This window comes from Pristis pectinata, chromosome 6 (assembly GCF_009764475.1).
Source record: "Pristis pectinata isolate sPriPec2 chromosome 6, sPriPec2.1.pri, whole genome shotgun sequence".
In the NCBI taxonomy this organism is placed as follows: domain Eukaryota; kingdom Metazoa; phylum Chordata; class Chondrichthyes; order Rhinopristiformes; family Pristidae; genus Pristis; species Pristis pectinata.
Window position 1 is genome coordinate 52586628 of NC_067410.1, and position 21632 is coordinate 52608259.

The 21632-nt window shown below is 42.1% G+C and overlaps 1 protein-coding gene across 1 annotated transcript in view; it reads right to left on the reverse strand.

Moving 5' to 3' along the window:
• Positions 1 to 883: 883 nt before the first annotated feature.
• Positions 884 to 21632, reverse strand: part of mbd4 (methyl-CpG binding domain protein 4) — a 33574-nt gene continuing 12825 nt past the window's right edge. Inside the window, 2 exon segments of the mRNA XM_052017943.1 lie at positions 884 to 3351; positions 8131 to 8234. Coding sequence (XP_051873903.1) covers positions 3274 to 3351; positions 8131 to 8234 — 182 coding nt within the window. The 3' untranslated portion in view covers positions 884 to 3273.

Genomic DNA, 21632 nt, shown 5'->3' on the forward strand with positions numbered 1-21632 from the left:
GTTGGTGTGGACGGATTGGGCCAAAAGGCCTGTTTGATTGAGTCATTGAGTACTGTATTACTCAATGACTCAAATCAAATTATTTTTATTATACCTTAGTAAACATCATTGACAATAAGATGCAGCACAAGAACCAAATGACCATGTTTGAAACTTGCATCTAACTTTGACACCAGGGTAGTTTAGTTTTGGTAGTTTCCATATTTACTCTTTGAAGTTCAAGTAATCTCTTCAAAGATGTCATACCGTGAACGACATCTCCCCTCTATCATTCAGTCCACATGAAGGGTTTTGACTTCGAACGTCGACTGTCCATTTCCCTCTACAGATGTGCCTGACCCACTGAGTTACTCCAGCATTGTTTGTTTTACCACGAATATTAGTTTTTAATCGATTATTAGCTGCTAATATTTGTTTTTCACTTTTGAGGTTTCCTGTATCCCCTGAAATATCTTTACAAGAGTATAATCACATTAATATTAACAATACATTAACACTGAAACTACCATTGACCCCTAAAGATTTATAGACAGCAGCTTTAGCTGTTATTTTGAGATAATTCTGAAGTTCTCTCATTTTGTACCTAGTGAAGGAGCAGCCTGGATTTTAAGCTTTGTTGCACTTGCTACTTCAGAATAGGCATTCTACCCTCGCTGTGCTAAGTTAATAACAGGATCCCAATTAAAGCAAGTTTGCAGTCTTGGCTTACTGCCATTGGAATCAAAATGGTGGCAATCCCGCACAGCTTGTGCAGTACTGAAGATAAGACAAGACAAGATTTCTTTATTAGTCACATGTACATCAAAACACACAGTGAAATGCATCTTTGCGTAGAATGTTCTGGGGGCAACCCGCAAGTGTCTCCTTGCTTCTGATGCCAACATAGCGTACCCACAACTTCCTAACCCGTACATCTTTGGAATGTGGGAGGAAGTCAGAGCACCTGGAGGAAACCCACACAATCACAGGGAGAACGTACAAACTCCTTACAGATGGTGGCTGGAATTGAACCCAGGTCATTGGCACTGTAGTAGTGTTACGCTAACCGTTACACTACCATGCCTGCCCATCCAGGGAAGTAAGAGAGTATGATTACATTCAAGTCTGCTCCCTTACATTACAATGAAATTATTACAAAAACATACAAACTGGGAACAGGAAAAGGCCATTCAACTCCTCAAGTAGGCCATGATCTTATCAAATGGTAAAGCCTGTTAGATTGTAACCCAAGTTCCATGTTCCTGTCTACCTCTGGCTACCTTTCAACCTCTGCCCCCAGTTTATGAAGGAATAACCATTGTGTTAAAAATATTCAAAGGCACTGCTTCCTTGTTTTTAAGCAGTGCCCCCGATTGTAGATTCTCCGACAAGAGAAAACGTGTTCTCCAAATCCACCCTGTTTAGACCCTTGAGGAACAATGTTAACAATTAACAAATTAATTAACAAATTGCCTGTTCTTTACCTTTTATTCAACAAATATAAAATCTAAAAAGAAAACACATTTCTATTCCACATAATGACAAATTCAGCATAGGCACAATTACACAGTTTCAAACCCCAATTCATCACTATCCTTTGGAAACACAAAGTTACTGTAAAAAATCTCAGGCTTCAGACTTTCCTTGTCATAAAAATTCCATGACAAATGTGTAGTTATTGTGTGACTGGAATTCTGTAATATTAAATGAACAAGAGTGAGAAGTATTCAGGTGGAAGAGTATGCCAGCAGGTCGAACCCCACCACACTGTACCATTATGATCCTGGAATTCACTAAATTTGCCAAAAGAACACTTAATTCAGCCACACAAGAGGGAAAGAGCTTTACCATTACTGAAAAACGGTAACACTACAGATTGCAAGAAAGTCGGCCTTCTCGTGGTCTTTTATCTCTGGTGTCAAAAAGCCAAACATTCACAGGGTATTTGCTTTCATTGTCTTATTCAGTTAACAGTTCATATTCACTAGAAAGCTATAAAATTGGTTGGGATGAAGATGATGTCAGATGAATGGCTCCCACTGAAACATTTCCTCACTTGTGGAAAGTGGATAAATTATACTGAGAGTGTACACTGAGCCTTTGCTTCTATGTACAACCCGGTACCCTGCTGAATGTATGTGCCCAATTTAATATTTCCCTAAAATGTTCTGCACAATATTTGTTCTTTAAACCATTAAAAAAAAGGTGCAATTGTTCATTATTAAACTGCAGTATTTTGTTTCTCCAGTTGGTATCTTACAGTTCCAGCATTACTTTCCTTTCTCTATCCCTCCCAGCTTAATTTTCATTTGTTGTCTTCAATCAGGTCACCAGTGATTAACAAGTCTTCACCATGCTCTCTCCACAGTACCACTACACTCACTTAACCCCTCTTGGTCTCTACCCAAAGGTCAACATGCCTTTGTTACCCCTGCCATTTCTTCCTCTGCAATTTAAACCATATTTGATTTCTAATGTTTCCCAGTTCTGATGAGGGGTCATCAACTGATGACCCCTCATCAGAACTGTTGTTATCCCACAGATACCTGCTGTGTATCCCCTGCATTTACTGTTTTCAATTCTCGAGAACTGTGTGCAGCTTTGATCCCTGTACATAAGAAAGGCACTTGCAAGCTTTGGGTTGGTGCAGTGTTGATTCACTGGGTTGTTTTCAGGGACAAGGGAAATGTTCCATGAGGAGAGATGGCGTGTCAAAGGATGAGATGTAATTTCACTGAAATTTGCAAGATTCCAAGAGGTATTGCCAAATCTGGATATTTAGTTATCCATTCAAAGCCAAAGTCGATAGACGTCATACTTTAGGGATGTTATCGTGATAGCAAACTTGATTGAGGAAATGGTGATTTCCTGTGACCTCATGTAGCCTTTTGCTAATATAGTTCTTATTTAATATTAGGTCAATTATACAACCTCACAATGCTGATTTTCTTATAGGGTCCAAAGCCCATCAGAAACAAATCAATCCTAACCTAAGGGTCACTGGGGCTAATTGTAGCACATTTCAAAAGTTTTCTAACTCAGCACAGTTAAAACTGCAAGTGAAGTAACATGTCAAGACTGTGCACTACTTCCTGCAATACCTTTATGTACCATCAGGGGGAGTGAAGTACTGCCTTTCCTTTTCCAATGTGGCGTTAAAGGAATACAAGAGTGGTGAGATTTGTTTCACATCCAGGCTGCACCACAGATCATACTTCACTTTGGAGTTCTCAGAACAGCACACATTTCAGCACACCGCATGTGGATCCACTGTATCACCAGAGGAACGTCTCTTTAGGAAAGGCCCAGCATTTCTTGGTTGTCCCAAAGCCACTTCCAGTATTTGTTGAGTTTGTGATCTCGAGGTTGTACCTGGGAAATAACAGTGAGAATAGAATGTGCTCACAACCAGAACTGCCCCCCAGCTCACCATGAGATCCTACAATGACCGACTATCTTCAGACACATGGGCAGAGGAAGAACTGCCTTCAGCTACCTCTGACTTGTAAAAGAAACTATGACCCAGGTGGAGACTATTTGGCCCATCTTATCTATGCATGGGCTACCAGCATAATTCTACTTTCCATCCAGCAAGTCGGTATCCCCACAAGTCATATATACATCCAAGTATTGTTGAATATGGTGAGGGTTTCTGCTTCTATTACCCTTTCAGACAATAAGTTCCAGACCCCCTTCACTCTCTGGGTGAGAAACCTTTCCACATTTCCCTTCTAATCATTTCCACTAATCACTTTAAACCTATGCCCCTGGTTAATGATCCCTAAGCTAAGGGCGCCACATAATTTTATACAATAAGTCTTCCCTCAGCCAAAGTAGAAAACTCCAGCCTAAGCAATTTTCTGATAGCTACAATTTTCAGTCCTGGCAACATCCTTGTGAATCTTCTCTGCACCTTCTCAGCGCAACTACATGTTTCCTGTAATATGGTGACCATAACGGTTTTGAGTCCTGATGCAGGGTTTCGGCCAGAAACATTGACAATTCCTTTCCCCCCCACTGATGCTGCTCAACCTGCCGAGTTCCTTCTGCAGCTTGTTTGTTGGACCAGAACCATATGCAGTACTCAAGCTATAGCCTAATTAGTATTGTCTAAAGTGCCAGCATAACCTTTCTGTTGTTATGTTCTATGCCTCGGCTAATAAACAAAAGCATCCCATTTTCCTTTTTAGCCACCCTGTTGACCTGCCCTGCTACCTCTCTGGATGTCCACTACAATGTCCCTTTATTCCTCCACAGCACTCAGTATCCCCCCATTCACGGTACATCTCCTGGCCTTGATGCACCTCCTCACGCTTCCCTGGATCAAATCCCATTTGCTTGTCTTCTGCGCAACTGAACAGACCATCTATATCTGCTGGAAGTCTAAAGCTTTCCTTCTCACTGTAATCCACATTGTTAATTTTTGTTTCATGGGCCCAATTATCTTTTTTTTAAATCACGGTCCCTAAATGTGTCTAAATTATCATGTGCCACAAAAAGCAAGTGACTGAGTACTGAGCCTCACTGGAACTCCACTGATAAACAGCCTTCCAATCACAAAAACATTTGTTAATCGTTACCCTCTGCTTCCCACCACTGGGCTAATTTTGGATCTCATTTGCCATTCTCCCTTGGATGCAATGGACCTTTCATCTTTGTTTTGACCAGCCTGCCATGTGGGAACTTGTCTCAAGCCTTGTCACATGTAGCCTACATCAAACACACTGCCCTCATTGATCTTCCTTGTTATCTTGTCAAAACATTCCATTGTTCATCAGAAACTGTTTTCTATACCGCCATCCTCAACCCTATGAGCTCTGCTCTTGCAGTAACCTTTTCTGTGGCAGCTTTTTGAATGCCTTCTGGAAATCCAAATATTTACTGGTTACCCCTACCCACCTTGTTAAAATTTTCCAATGAACTCAAGCAAATGTCAAACATCATTTCCCTCACATAAAACCATGTTACCTTTGTTTGATTGTATCCTGATTTTCAAAATATCCTGCCACAACCTCAGCATTTTCCCAGTGACAGATGTCGGGTTAACTGTCATGTAGTTTCTCTATAATCACTCCTTTTGTAAATTACATACTACATTTGTGGCTTTCAATCTACTGGGACCTCTCTGGTTATTTAGGAAGATCACAGCCAATGCATCGACAATTTCTATAGTCATTTCTTTTAACCACCTTGGATCCATACTGTCAAATCCAAGTGATTTGTTAGCTTTTAGAATGTTAGAATGCTCAGAACCTTTTCTCTGGTGACAACTTTCATTTCCTTCCTTTCTTTTTATGCTGGATTTTCTACTGTGCTTTGTGCCTTCCAGATAGACTCAAAATATTTGATCCAAGTCTACTATTTCAGTATTTCCCATTATTCATTTCCCTCAGGGACCAGTGTTTACCTTCCTTTTAGTATACCTGTGCAAGCTCTCACTGTAGCTTTTACATTTCTTGTTCTTTCTCACAGCCCAGCAGCTGTTCCCCACCCACGCTCCTTTCCAAGCATATTTTCAATTACTTTAAAATTACCATTGAACCTGGTTCTATGTAAAAACAATACACATTTCCCCTCTTGTTCCTTAACCAAAAACCTTCAGTGTAAGTCAGGAAACCATGGGTTAACAATACAGGGCTTTATCAGACCAAATCTCCAGTCACCGAGTAACAAAGAAACATACAAAGACCCATTATACCGACTCCAAGCGTCAGGATCTAAGATAGGAATTATTGGGGCTTTTCAGTATTTAATCAAGATATCTGAGTGATGACCTTATGGAAATATGATTTATTAAATAATGTGGTAAAGGTAAAATTGGAAAATAGCTTCAAATTAAATTGAGAAAGGGCAAGGACAGGCTCAAAGTAGTAACAAGAAAATTTAGCATTGACAAGAGGGAACAATAAATGGGCACTTGGAAATGATAGTGGGTATATAAAGCTTAGAATTCATTAAGTCACAATTGCTTGCAACAGAGGACATCACTCTGGATGGATGAGTGGAGATAGTCCAATTGACCTTCCTTGCTGATGATTTCTGATAAACATGCTGAAAATGCTAACACCATACGAAGAAGATATCACTAAGGTATTTCCAGCCTTTGCTGACCCACAACAAATATATGAATCAGCACCATTTAAATGAAACCACCATTCTATCAATGTTCATGCACAACAGCACTTCAATGCCAAAATAGATATTTTGGACTGGGCATGTACAGTTTTCTTAATCCCCAGGTTCCTGCTGAAAATGGCCTTTTGCTGGAGCTCAACTCTATAACGATTGTCACCACTTTTTATATGATCAACTGGGTTATTCAACCACAGAAAACGTACCAGCTAAACTGAACTTTGTCTTACCTCATGCCAACAAACAGGCATGTTGTAGTCATTGAATGACTGGAGACAGGCTGCTGTCTCGTTTTCCAGTCTGTCCTCGAAATCCTTACCCTAATTTATTTAATGCAGTCTAAAATAGGCCCTTCAGCTGATTGTATCTATGTTGACCATCAAATACCTGTTCATACAAAACCCACATTCCAGCACTAGGTCCATAGCATTTTATGCTTTGGTGATTCCAGTGGTGGAGGCAGAGAGTCTCACAATATTTAAGTATCAAGACAAGCACTTGAATCAACAAGGCATAGGAGGCTATGGACCAAGTGCTGGCAAATGAAGATTTCTACAGATGGATACCTGATGCCAACACAGACAATTAGCCGAAGGGTCTGTTTTTGTGCTGGATGACTATTCTCCCTACCTTCTTCCTGTATTTCCATACTTGGACAATCACATTAAACCTCTGCCTAGCTTGAGAGGGTCCTATCTGTGGCACTGCTCCACTGATAGTGTTGTTGGGAATTTACAATGGGGGTAGGGAGGAGTTGTGATAAGCAGCAATGGCCCTGCAATGAATGCAGAAGTACCATTTACACAGTGTATCGAGGGAGGAGTCCGGGGAAATTCTTCAAGACTTCTGATAAGGAGGAGCTCTAGTTCTATCAGTTTCCAAAGTAAATAATCTAATATCCGTCATCAGGCTTTACAGTGTTTTCTTGGAGTAACTTGTTTGATTTTAGGTAGTTGAAAAGCATCAGTCCTATAATTTTTTGGGGGAGGGGTCCCTGTTTCATTGATCAACCTAATTGTAAACTCACCAGATTAAGTTCAGTAAATCTTTATACTTTCATACGTGAAGACACCAATACAGGAGGTGAGTAACATGTTCCTACTGTTGTGATGCAGCAGCAGCCAATAATGCTTTCTTTATAAATAAGGGAATTACTCCTTGCGGTTTTGAGTTTGACAGCGTCATTTGTTTGTACTTATCTTAGCCTTTATTGGTCCAGAAGCATTGATAGCGTCGTAAAACTCAAGTTGGCAGAACCGAGGCTTTTCGTAATGTTGACTGCGGAGATGATATCTACAGTGTACCAGGCAAACACATTCTGAAAGTTCAGACTTTTCAGTACCTTGATTGGGGAACATTTAAAGATGGTGCTTTTTGTTGTCAGGGAGTTGAGGCCAAAAACATAATATAATTTAACATTGAGCACAGGATTGGTGATGGACTAGGGCAAGGTTGGGAATGGAAGGTAAATCTGCATTCTAATAAACTGAAGTTTAATTTAATTTGTAAAGCACTTGAAATCTGAGGTACATTCTGGATATATGCCTAGGTGGCTACCAATGCTCCTGGACCGAGAAAGGCTAAAATAAGTACAAGCAAAACCACAAGAAATAATTCACCGTATTTAAAATACGAAAACCTTATTGGCCACTTCTTCAACACAGCAATAGGAACAAACTAGGCTGTTACACATCTTCAGAGTTTGTGCCTTCATATATGAAACTATAAATAACAGTATCTATGAGTGATTAAACTCTCAACAATTAATGGCTCTGAAGTCATTTGAATTATCAACCTGCCTCTTCATAAAAATCAAACACCACTAATACAAAAATGATACTGATAAACTGAGACAAAATAGGGCATGATGAGGAGAATAAATACAAACGTAAACTGTTTTGTCAATGACCTGCTTCTGTGCTGCAAGTTCCATGTGGATACATATTCTTTTCACAACAGCCCTGCACGAGTTGAACCTGGAAGCTTATTCATATCTAAAACATTTGTTTTAACTCTTACCTCCTTCCATTCTTTGACACAAAAAATCCTGTAAGAATCATTTCCATACTTTCCAATTCCATGCAGTTCAATTGGGTACCTCCACTGTTTGGTAAGGAACTGATCTATTACGGGAATAGTAAAGGTATTGTAAGTATCTCTCAATATGTTTTGAGTAAATAAAAACATTCAGCTGTGATCTGACCATGTTCAACAGACACCAAATCAAAGCTTTTATGGAATCCTTGTTGCAGATTTGTTTCCCCCAACAGAATGAGGATACTCCACCTTCTCTTAGGTGGAGGCAGCCCACAAGGCCAGAAAGCATTGGTGTTGGTCAGCCCAAGCCAGAGTTCTGAGGCACCCAAGAGTTATTTGTCGACGTCTAACTAGGTTGAAGGCCACAGCACAAATATCTCCGTTTGACAACCCCGGACTCCCCGACTCAAACAGCTTAAACCATCTACCCACGATGACAAAGAAACTACAGCAGCCGGATGGACCAACCAACTCATACCGGTGTCCTCACCAAGGGTGGCATTCTAATCCTGTGGTCCACAATTGCTTTACTCCTCTTTGGCCACCTCTCAGACTTAGTAAACACAAGCAGTCCTTTCTCTTGCCATAATACTGTTAGTGAATTCCATAGTCTCACAACCTGAGTAACCTAAAGCTTCCGTCCTCTCTGCCCTGAACTCTTTGATTTTATCTTCATCCTACATTCCTCTGTTCAATACCACTTAATTACTGAGGTTTACTTTTCACCACTCATAAACACCTATAAACTTACTCTAATTTCCTCAGCTGTATTGAAAACTGTCCCAATTCTTTTGGTCTTCATATTCTCCCTACAAAGGAATAATCTTAGTGAACTGTGATAAACCCTCCCTATTGCTTAAACACCTTCGCTGTAGCCCGAAGTCCCACAACCTCCAACTGTGAATGCTACAGACCTGCCTGGATCAGGAACAAAATTAGCTAATCCACAGACTAAATTGTGAGTTCCCATCCCCAAAGCCAACTTGACACCCCATTCACAGGGATTAGAGCTGCTCAGGCTTCTAGTTTGGCTGCACAGATTTCCGTGATGTAGCATATAAAGGGACAGAAAAAAAGACAGTGGAAAGAGATATTATAATACACATTAGAGCTCAACAATGGAAACAAAGCCAGTCAAGGTGCTCCAACCACTAACCAGCAAAACTTTCAAAAAATAGTAGCCAGCCTGTTGTCAATGGATTCCTTCCTCAAAATTAAGATGTGCAGTGACTTCAAACAAATTGCAATTCACTTTTTTGGGGTATTTTCTATACTGTTTAAACAAAAGTAAACAAGACCTTCATACAAAGACAAAATGGAAGTTTCTATAACCGGTTAGGCTTCAGCTGAAGTACTGCGCCCACACATAACACACAAGAAAATAGGAGCAGGCCACCAGGCCCCTGAAACCTGCTGCACCATTCAGTACAATTATCCGACCGGCGCCGGGCTTCAACTACTCTTCTGTGCCAGTTCCCCAAAGCCCTCAATTCCCAGATCTTTCAAAAATTTATCTACAAATATCTCCAATGATCCAGCTTTCACAATCCTCCAGGGTAGAGAATTCCAGAGATTCACTACCCTCTGAGATTAATAGTTCCGAGGCATCTGTTTTAATTGTCCACTCCTTTATCTGGTAACTCTCCTACCAGTGAAAACACCTCAACATCCACTCAGTCATGTTTTCTTAGGATCTTATACATTTCAATAAGATCATCCTTCATTCTTCTAAACCGGAAACAGCAGCAAGAGCTGGAGGAATTGATGCTACCTGCTACAGATGCTGCCTGACCCGCTGAGTTCCTCCAGCAATTTGTTTTTTGCTCCCGATTCTAGCACCTGCAGTCTCATGTCCCTGACAGTATCAAGAGTCTGGGGAGGCTACAGAAGAGATCTATTGGAAAGTTGAAAGGTTGTGGAGCTTCACTTATTAGGAAGAACTAAAGAAGCTGGAGTTGTTCTTGAAACATCGAGTGCTTTTCACTCTGCTCTAGTGAATTTCCTCGGAGTAGACAAGAGGAAAAGTTGAAAATAACAACTGCAGGGCATTAGCTATAAAAGCAAAATTCTAAAATAAAAATTATTCCACTTTTTACACATACAGCATTAAATAAAACAACTGCATTTTTAGGGGCTTGTTCAAAATTATGTAGAGCAGTCTATTTGCAGTCTGGATGACTACATCTGTGCAGGTGCATCCAGTTTGGCCAGTTTGTCATGCTGCTGTCAGAAGTTGAGCACTGACTGAAGCAACAATGGTGCATCCACGAGGCTGAAACATGCATGCTCTCCCCACAGATGAAGGTCAGAGAAGGAATGGGTGACAGGCAAAGGGAGGCAGGTAGTCAGGGAAAGCTCATTCCAGAACTGTTTCTGTGTTGGAAAACGGTGGTGGTGAATGTATCTCTGAAGAGTCCAGTCAGAGCCATGATGGCTGCAGAAGGTGGGAGGAGCAAGAGTCCAAGGGTCATAGTGGTGGGAGACTTGTTGGTGAGGGGCATTGACAGGTGCATCTGCAGCCATAGACATGAATCTGGAATGACTGCCTTGCAACCATTCTGTGACATCCTTGACCCTGCTGCCAGAGTCAAGGATGTCACAGACAGTTGCAGGGCAGTCTGAAGGGGGAAAGCAAACAGCCAGAGGTCATGGTCCACATTGGTTCTAACGACATGGGTAAAAAGAGGCACAAGGTCCTGTAACATGAATTTAGGAGCGAGGTTGCATATTAAAGAGCTGGACTTCCAAGGGTGTAATCACCCGATTACCTCTGCTGCCACATGTTAGTGAATAAAGAAATATGAGGATAGTTTGATGAAAGTGTGGCTAAAGGGATGGTGTAGGAGGGAGGGCTTTAGACTTCTGGATCACTGGAACTGTTCCTGGGGAAGGTGGGACCTGTACAAGCAGGACAGATTGCTCCTGAACTGGAGCAGTTCAACATCTTTGCAGGGAAGCTTGCCAGTGCTGTTAGTGAGGATTTAAACTAATGTTGCAGGGGAATGGGACACAGAGTAGATGTATAGTTGGGGGGAGATGCAGACAGCTATAAAAGGAAATTTTAAATCAGTCCAGCAGACACAGCACGATGAGACACAAGGGAGGAATGCAAGGCTGAATTATAACGTGGAACAGTTCAGCACAGGGACAGGCCCCTTGGCCCACGATGTCTGTGCCAACCGTGATGGCAATCTAACTAATCCCATCTGCCTGCATATGGTCCACATCTCTCCATTCCCTGCCAGTTCATGTGTCTGTCTAAATACCTCTCAAACATTGCTATCATTTCTGCTTCTACCACCTCCTGGCTGCGCATTCCAGGCACTGACTACTCTCTGTATAAAGAACTTGCCTTTTAATTCTCCTTTAAACTTTCCCCCCTCACCTTAAAGATATACCCTCTAATATTTGACATTTCCACACTTCCAGCCTGGGAAAAAGACTATCTGAGTCATAATTTTACAAACCTCCATCAGGTCTCCCCTCAGCCTCTGGCACTCCAGAGAAAACAACCCAAGTTTGTCTAGCCTCTCATTATAGTGAATACAGGCAGCATCCTGGTGAACCTCTTCGGCACTCTCTCCAAAGCCTCTACATCTTTCCTATAATGCGGAAACCAGAAATGCACACAATATTCCAAACTAAAGTTTGGAATAAACTAAAGTTTTATACAGCTGCAAAATGACTTCCCAACTTCTATACTCAACACCCGACAAATGAAGGTAAGCATGCCATACATCTTCTTTACCACCCTATCTACTTGTGTTGCTACATTCAGGGAGCTATGGACTTGGACCCCAAGATCCCTCTGTACATCAGTCCTGCCACTTACAGTGTGCATTCCCCTTACATTCAACCTCCCAAACTGCAAAACCTCATACTTCATCTGACATTTCTCCACCCATATTTCCAACAGATCCTTATCCTGATGTACCCTTTGACAATCCTCCTCACTATCTAGAACTCTGCCAATTTTTGTGTCATTTGCAAACTCACTGATCCGCCCACCTAAATTTTTATCCAAATCATATAAAAAACAAAGTTCTCAGCACAGATCCCTGCAGAACGCCATTAGTCACAGGTCTCCAGTCAGAGAAATGCCCCTCCACCACTACCCTCTAGATTCAAAATTGGCTTGGTCATAGAAAACAATCTCAGAAGTCATGGTGGATCCCATATGTTTTCATCGTATGGATCAGCCTACCATGACGGGCCTTGTCAAATGCTTTTCTAAAGTCCATGCAGACAACATCCACTGCCCTAACCTCATCAAACATTTTCATCAATTCCTTAAAAAACTCAATCAAATTTGTGAGACAGGACCTGCCCTGCACAAAGCCATGCTGACTATTCCTAATAAGTCCACACTTTTCCAAATGTGAGTAAATGCTAACCCCAAGCACCTTCTCCAAAAAATTCCCTATCTCTGTTGCAAGGCTCAGTAGCCTATAATTTCCTGGTTTGTCCCTGTTGCCCTTTCTAAACAAGGGAACAACATTGGCTATTCTCCAATATTCTGGGACTTCACCTGTGGCTGAAGAGGATACAAAGATCTCAGTCAAGGCCCAACAAACTCCTCCCTTGTCTCCCTCAGTTACCTAGAATAGATCCCATCAGATCCTGGGAACATAGCTATCTTAATATTTTTCAAGAGACCCAAACACCACCTCCTTAATATCAACACACCCTAGTAGATCACCATACCCCTCCCTGATCATACCATCATTCACGTCCCTCTACTTGGCGAATGCCAATACCAATACCAAGTACTCAGTTAGGACCTCACTCACTTCCTCTGGCTCCACACATAGAATCCCTCCTTTGCTCTTGAGTGGACCAACCTTTTTTCTGTCTACTGTATTATTTTCAATAAATAAAGTCCCTTGGGATTCTCCTTAACCTGACTTGCCAAGGACATTTCATGGTCCCCTTTAGCCCTTCTAATTTCTTGTTTAACTTCTTTCCTGCTTTCTTTATATTCCTCAAGTACGTTGTCCAATTTCAGCTTCCTAAACTTTATATATGCTTCTTTTTATTTTAAACCAAACTTACAATGCACCTCTTATCATTCAAGGTTCCTTATCATTCATCCTCAAAGGAACATGCTGATCCTGAACTTTAATCAGCTATCCTTTAAAGGACTCCTCGTCAGATGTCGGAATCTGAAGCAACAAACAATCTGCCAGAGGAACTCAGCAGGTTGAGCAGCATCCATGTGTTACGGACTCAGTGAAAGTCCCTTTAAGATAGAGAGAGTACATACGAAATCCAAATGTTCCACGATGGAACCCAAACGACACTCCAGTGTTTACTCGGTAGTGACTTCCTCACCCCGAAAAGCATCCGAACCGTGGTCGTCCACACACAAATACCTGTTTCCTTCTACAGGTCAGCAACAAAGTGAACTCCACCGGATTACTTCCAACTTCCATACATGGATTTCAGTGGCAAACACAGTTATTGTTTCTCATCCATCGATAGAGAAAACAAGCAGGCTGGTGTCTCTCTCCCTTCTCTCTCTCTCTCTCTCTCTCCTTCTTCTGACTTCTTCAACAACGTCATTACGTCCTTTATCTTCTATTGACATAAGCACGCCCCACACACACATACACACACACTCTCTATCTTAAAGGGACTTTCACTGAGTCCGTAACACATGGGAAGAAAGGAATCAATGATATTTTGGGTCAAAACCTTGCTTCGGACTGATGCAGAGTGTTCACCCAAAATGTCAATGATTCCTTACAGCTCCCCCCCCCCCCCCAACCCCCCCCCCCCCCCCCACCACCCCCCACCATGTTGTTCAACCCACTGAGTTCCTCTGGCAGATTGTTTGCTGTCCCACATGTCAGATGTGGGTTGACCCCCAAACAACCACTCCCAATCTGCTCTCCCCAGTTTCTGCCTAATAATGCCACAATTAGCCTTCCCACAATTTAGCACTTTAACACAGACTAATCCTTATCCATAATTATTTTAAAACTTATGGAATTATGATCACTGTTCCCAAAATGCTCTTTGATCACCTGGCCAGGCTCATTCCCCAATACAAGGTCCAGTACGGCCCATTCCCAAGCTGCTCCATCTACATATTGTTTCGAGAAACCCTCCTGGATGCAGCTAACAAATTCTGCCCCATCCAAGCCCTTGGCACTAAGCAGTCCCAGTAAATGTTGGGGAAATTAAAAATCACCCACCACAACAACCCTGATGTTTTTACATCTTTCTATGACCTGCCTGCATATCTGTTCCTCTAAATCCCACTGGCTATTGGGGACCTATAGTATGAACCCCATCATATTAATTGCATCTTTTATTCCTGACCTCTACCCATATTGCCTTACAGGATGAGCCCTGAAGTATGTCCCCTCTAAATACAGCTGCACGATCCTTCCTGATCAGTAATGCAACTCCCCACCTCTTTTACATCCTTCTCTATCCCATCTGAAATACCCAAACCCTGGTCAGTCCTGGCCCTCTTTACAATCAAATTTCTGTAATGGCTACAACATCATATTTCCATGTGCTACTCCAGGCCCACTTACCTTACCCATTAACTCCTTGCATCAAATAAATACACTTCAGACTGTCAGATCCACCGTGTTCATTAACCTGGTCCTGCTTGTTCTTCCTATTGGACTTTCTTGACGTCACCTTTACCTTCTCCTCAATCTCTCTACCTGCTGACCTGTTCTAGTTCCCACCCTACTGCTACACTGGTTTTAAACCTCCCAAGTAGCACAAGCAAACCTTCTTGTGAGGATATTGGTGCTCCTCCAGTTCAGGTGCAACCCATGTTCTTGTACAAGTCCTACTTCCCTGGAAGAGAGCCCAATGATCCAGGTGCCTGAAGCCCTCCTTCTCAGTCTCCTACGCTCTAAGGAATAAAGTCCTAGCCTGTCTAACCTCTCCCTATAACTCAGTCCCTCAAGTTCTGCACTCTTTCCAGATTAATAACATCTTTCCTATAGTATGGCGACCAAAACTGTACACAATACTCCAAGTGCAGCCTCACTAGTATCCTGTACAACCGCACCATAACCTCCCAACATTTATACTCAATGCCCTGATTTATGAAGGCCAGCATGCCAAAAAGCCTTCTTCACCACCTTGTCTTCCTGTGACTCCACTTTAAGTGAACCATGTACCTGTACTCCCAAGGCCCCTCTGTTCTACAACACTCCCCAGGGCCCTGTTGTTCACTGTGTAAGTCCAACCTTGGTTTGACTTTCCAAAATACAACACTTTGCATTTATCTGAATTAAACTCCATTTACCATTCCTCAGCTGATCAAGATCCCACTGTAATTTTTGATAACCTTCTTCAGTGCCCACTATACCGTTAGTGTCATCTGCAAGCTTACTAAGCATGCCTTATACATTCCATTCCAAACTGTTGATAATAGATGACGAACAACAGTGGACCCAGCATCGATCCCTGAGGCACATGACTAGTCACGGGCCTCCAGTCTGAGAAACAACCTTCTACCATCACCGTCTGCTTTCTACCATCAAGCCAATTGTGTATCCAATTAACCAGCTCTCCCTGGATTCCACGCGATCTAACCTTCCAGAGCAGTCTAACACGTGGAACCTTATTAAAGGTCTTATTGAAGTCCATATAAGACACGTCTACTACCCCACCCTCATCAACTTCCTCGGTCACCTTATCAGAAAACTCAATCAAGTTCGTAAGACATGATCTCCCATGCGCAAAGCCATGCTGGCTATTCCTAATCAATCTGTCTTTCCAGATGGATGTACGTCTATTCCTCAGAACCCTCTCCAGTAACTTACCTACCACAGATGTTAGACACTGGCCTATGGTTCCCAGATTTTTTTTGCCACCCTTCTTAAAGGCACAACATTCGCTACCCTCCAGTCTACCGACACCTCACCTGTGGCTAACGATGATGGAAATATCTCAGACAGGGCTCCCACAATTTCTTCTCTGGCCTCCCAATCTTCTTGAATATACCTGGTCAGCCCCTGGAGATTTGTCTAGCTTCATACCTTTTAAGACATTCAGCACCTCCTCTACTGTACTACAAGGTCTACATGCAGACCTTGAGCTCTCACTATCTCACCTTTAAAAGCCTCCCACTTGCCTGTGATCCCTTTGCCTCCAGACAACCCCAAGACCTCCCCATTAATTTTCCTAGTTCTGAAGTCTTCATATTTTTCTCAATGGTAAAAACAGAGGAGAAATATTCATTAAGGACTTTGCCCATCTCCTGCGGCTCCACACAAAGGTGTCTCCTTTGGTCTTTGAGGGCCCTATTCTCTCTCTAGTTACTTTTTTCCCCTTAATATATTTATAAAATCTCTTTGGATTTTCCTTAATCTCTGACAAAGCTATCTCATGCCCTCCTTTTGCCCTCCTGATTTCCTTATTGAGTCCACTTCTGCATCCTCTATACTCCTCCAGGGATTCACTTGATCCCAGCTGCCTGTACCTGAACCATGACTTTTCCTGGCCAGGGCCTCCATATCCCTCGTCACCCAGGGTTCCCTACTCCTACCAGCCTTGTCCTACACCCTGACAGGAACATGCAGACCTTGAGCTCTCACTATCTCACCTTTAAAAGCCTCCCACTTGCCTGTGATCCCTTTGCCTCCAGACAACATACTCTAATCAACCTTTGCAAGCTCGTCTCATACTGTCAAAATTCGCCTTAACCAAATTTAGAACTTGAACCTGTGGACCAGTTCTATCCCTTTCCATAACTATTTTAAAACTAATAGAACTACGGTCACTGGTCCCAAAGTGCTCCCCCACTGTCACCTCAGTCACTTGCCCCCTACCCAAGAGTAGGTCGAACTTTTCCCTCTCCCTAGTAGGGCACTATTTTTTTGCCTGAGAAAACTTTCCTGAACACACTTAATAAATTCCACCTTATGTAAGCCCTTAACAGTATGGCAGTAACTGCCTACGTTAGGAAAGTTAAAATCCCCTACCATGACAACCCTATTATTCTTACAACTCTGCACAATCTCCCTTCATATTTGTTCTTCTAATTCCTGTTGACTATTTGGGGGTTTATAGTACAAAATCCCAACAATGTGATCATCCCCTTCTTATTTCTCAGCTCCACCCATAAACACTCACTGGATGGTCCTTCAGTAATTTCATCTCTAACTACTGCTGTGACTCCCCTTAATTAAAAAAATGCAACCCCCCCCCCCTTTTCCTCCACCTCTATCCTGCCTATAGCACCTGTACCCTGGAACATTAAGCTGTCAGTCCTGTCCCTCCCTTAGCTATGTTTCTGTAATAGCTAATAATATCCAAGCCCTCAAGCTATCATCCGCCTTACCCGTCAGACCTCTTGCATTGAAATAAATGCAATTCAGTTCTATAGGCTTTCCTCGCTCCCTGCCATTCTTCTGCCTGTCATGCCTATTCAACTTGCTGTCACTGCATCACTTTCCTGCCTCTCATTTGCTTCATTGATGCTTGGGATCCTCCCCACCCGCCACCTATCTAGTTTAAACCCACCAATGACCTGATAGAAGGTCACCATTGATTTGGTAGAAGGAAGGGCAATTCTACATTCCAGGATCTAGAATCTTCAAGTGCTGAGGGGAGAGATATGAAAAAAAAGGTAACGTTGCATTATTGACCGAGGAATCCCTTACTATGGTAACAAGAGATGATATCCCAGAAGGCTCTTCAAATGAGGTCATGTGGGTAAAATTTAGGAACAAGAAGGGGGATCATTTTGTTGGGGGTATACTACAGGCTACCTAACAGTCCGCAGGAAATACAGGAGCAGATATTTAGACAAATTGCAGAGAAGTGCAAGAGTTTATAGTAGTAGTGGATTTCAATTTCCCTAAATGGGATCGCTTGAAGGGGTTAGCAATCTTAAAGTGTGCTCTATAGAGCTTTTTAAGAGACTATGTAGTTGGTTCCATTAGAGAAGGAGCAGTACTGGACCCAACCTTGGGAAATGTTGCCAGCAAGTGGTTGAAGTATCAGTGAGAGCATGTTTTGGAAATAGGAAGCTCAACTATAAGTTTCAAGGAAATTGTGAAAAGGGATAAGGCCAGTCTGGAAATCTGGAAATTAAGGTCCTGAATTGCAGTAAGGCCAATTTCAACATCATAAGACAGGACCTGGCAAAAGTGGACTAGGAGCATTTACTTGCAGGTAGGTCTACATTAGTCAAGTGGGAATCAGTCAAAAGTAAAAAAAAGTGTTCGGGGCCAACATGTTATCATAAGGATGAAAGGCACCAAGTCAAATGAACTCTGGGTGTCAAGGGATATCAAGGGCTGGATAAAGAAAACAGAGGAAGTATAGAGGAAGTATACGGCAAGTATGAAGAAATTAAAACAGGAGAAGCCCCTCAGGAATGTAGAAAGTGTAGAGATGTACTTGTAAGTAAATTAGGAGAGCAAAGAGGGGACACAAAACATCACTGGCAAAAAATCCTAAAGCATCTTGTATTAAGAGCCAGAGAATAACCAGGGAAAGAATAGGAAGAATAATCTGTGCATGCAGCGAGAGGACATAGGTGAGGTTTTAAAGAATACTTCTCAGCTGTATTCACCAAGGAGATGGACATTGTTGTTAGAGGATTGGACGATTGGTGGGGGGGGTAATTGAAATTCTGGAACATTATTTCATTAAAAAAGAGTTAATGTCTTAGTTGGCTTAAAGGTGGATAAATCCCCAAGCCTGAGAAGATGTATCCCAGGCTGCTATGGGAAGCAAGGGAAGAGACTGCTGGACCCTGACAAAGATATTTAAATCTTTGTTGGTGAGGTGCCAAATGACTGAAAGATAGGAAATATGATAGCTTTATTTAAGAAGGACAGCAGAGATAAGCTAGATAATTAGAAGCCTGTGAGACTAACATCTGTGGTAGGGAATTATTGGAAAAAATATGAGAGACATTATTAGCCTACATTTAACAAGACAGGGATTAAACAAAGATAATCAGCATGGTTTTGTTGGTAGGGTATCTCATCTGACTGAATTTTTCAGGGAGGTGCCCGAATGCATTGATGAGGGCAGTGCAATTAATATAGTTTACACGGACTTCAGTAAGGCCTTTGTTAAGGTCCCACATGGGAAACTGGCCCAAAAGGCTGCAACCCATGGGATTCAAGGCAAGTTGGCAAATTGGATCCAAAATTGCCTCGATAATAGGAGGCAGCGGAGGATGGTGGAGGGGTGTTTATCTAATTGGAAATATGTGACCAGTGATATACCACAGGGATCAGCACTGGAACCATTACTGTTTAAGTATATTAACAATTTAGATAAGAATATAGGAGATATGATTAATAAGTTTACAGGACATGAAAATTGGTGGTGTTTTTGACAGTGATTTGGATAGTCTTACAGGATAATATTGATCAGTTGGTAAAATGGGCAGGTCAATTGTAGATGGAATTTAATCCTGATACATGTGAAGTGATGTTCTTTAGGAGTAATAAGGGTTGGTCATACACAATGAATAATAGAACCCAAGGGAGCATAGAGGAACATTAGGACTTCAGTATACAAGTCCAACTATCCTTTAAAGTAGCATCACAGCTAGATAAAGTGGAAAAGGCGGCATATGGGATATCTGCCCATGCAAGAATGTATCATAAAATCATACAACATAGAAATGGGCATAGGTTTTGAGTAAGGGGAAGAGGTTTAGAGGGGATCTGAGGAGGAATTTTTTCCCCATGCAGACCATAGGATCTGGAACACACTGCCCGAGTGGGTGGTACAGGTAGGGACTCTTCACTAAGTGGTACCCACAGTAGTAAAGAGTTTTTATCCTTGGGGACATTTGTACATTTACATATTCTGTGGGCCCTGAGTCAAAGCTCTCGCAATGACATGCAGTAAGTTTACTTCCAGCTTGCAATGATGCTCACTCTGAGCCAACACTTCCTGCCAATCATATCCAATTTCCCTCCTGAGAGCATTGGTTCATAGCAAGAACTCTCCACTCCTCAATGTGCTAATGGTTGAGCCTCAGCTAGATTACTGAAAACAATTCTTGCACCTCTTCAGAAAAAAAAATTAAAAGCACTAAAAAGGGTACCAGCGATTTCAATTGAGGAGAGGTTGAATAGTTGAATAGAGGTTGAGGAGGAATAGTGCCCTCCTATTAATAGTACAAGTCCTACTCTAGTTTGACGTTCCAAAATGCATCACCTAACACTTATCTGCATTAAAAACCATTTGCCACTCCTCAGCCCATTTCCCTAACCTTCTACAATAACCTTCTTCACTACCAACAACACCTCCTAATTTCATGTCATTCACAAACTTACTGATCAAGCCTTGTGCATTTGCATCCGAATCATTTATATAAATAACGAATAACAAGGGTCCCAACACTGACCCCTGCGGCACTAGTCACCGGTCTCCATTCTGAGAAACAACCTTCAACCACCACCCTCCGCGTCCTACCTCCGAGTCAATTTTGAATCCACCTAACTAGTTCTCCCTGGATTCCAGACCAGCCTAGCATGCGGGACCTTGTCTAAGGCCTTGCTAAAGTCCAAATAGAGAACATCCACTGCCCTATCCTCATCTACCTTTTTGGTTACCTCTTCAAAAAACTCTAAAAGGTTCGGCAAGCATGACTTTCCATGCACAAAGTCATGCTGACTCTTCCAAATCAGACTTTGTCTATCCAAATGCTGGTAGATTATGTCCCTCAGAATTCCTTCCAGTAACTTCCCCACTACTGACATCAGGCTGACCAGCTTGTCCTTGCTACCCTTCTTAAACAATGGAACATCATTAGCCACCCTCTAGTCTTTGGGAAGTCCACCAGTGGCTAACGATGAAATAAAAATCTCCACAAGGGACTCCATAATTTCTCCTCTAGCACTTGGCCAGGCCCTGGGGATTTATCCACCTTAATGTGCTGTAAGGCTACAAATATCTCTTTGCTGGTAATACAAATGTTCTCAAAAATATCTCCACTTATTTCCCTTATCTCTTGAGCAACCATGATTTTCTCCTCCGTAAACACAGAGAAGAAATATTTGTTAAAAATCCCACCCATCTCCTGCGGCTCAAGACGTAGGCAGCCTTGCCCATCTCTAAGGGGACATACTCTCTCCCTGGCAAGCCTGTTACTCTTAATATTGCTTACAGAACCTCTTGGGATTTTTCTTAACCTTACCTTCCAGATCTATCTCATATCCTCTCTTTGCCCTCCTGATTTCCTTCTTAAGAGTATTCTTTATCTTTTGATAGTCAAAAGATTAATTCGCCCCCGACCTGCTAAACCCTTCTTTTTCTTGACCAGAGCCTCAATATCTCTTGTCAGCCAAGGTTCCCTAAACTTGCCAGGTTTATCCTTCATCCTAACAGGAACATGCTGCTCCTGGACTCTTGATGTCACACTCTTAAATGCCTCCCACTTGCCATTTGTTCCTTTCCCTTCAAACAGGCTCACCCAATTGACCTCCGTTAAATCCTGCCTAATCCCCCTAAAATTAGCCCTGCTCCAGTTTAGG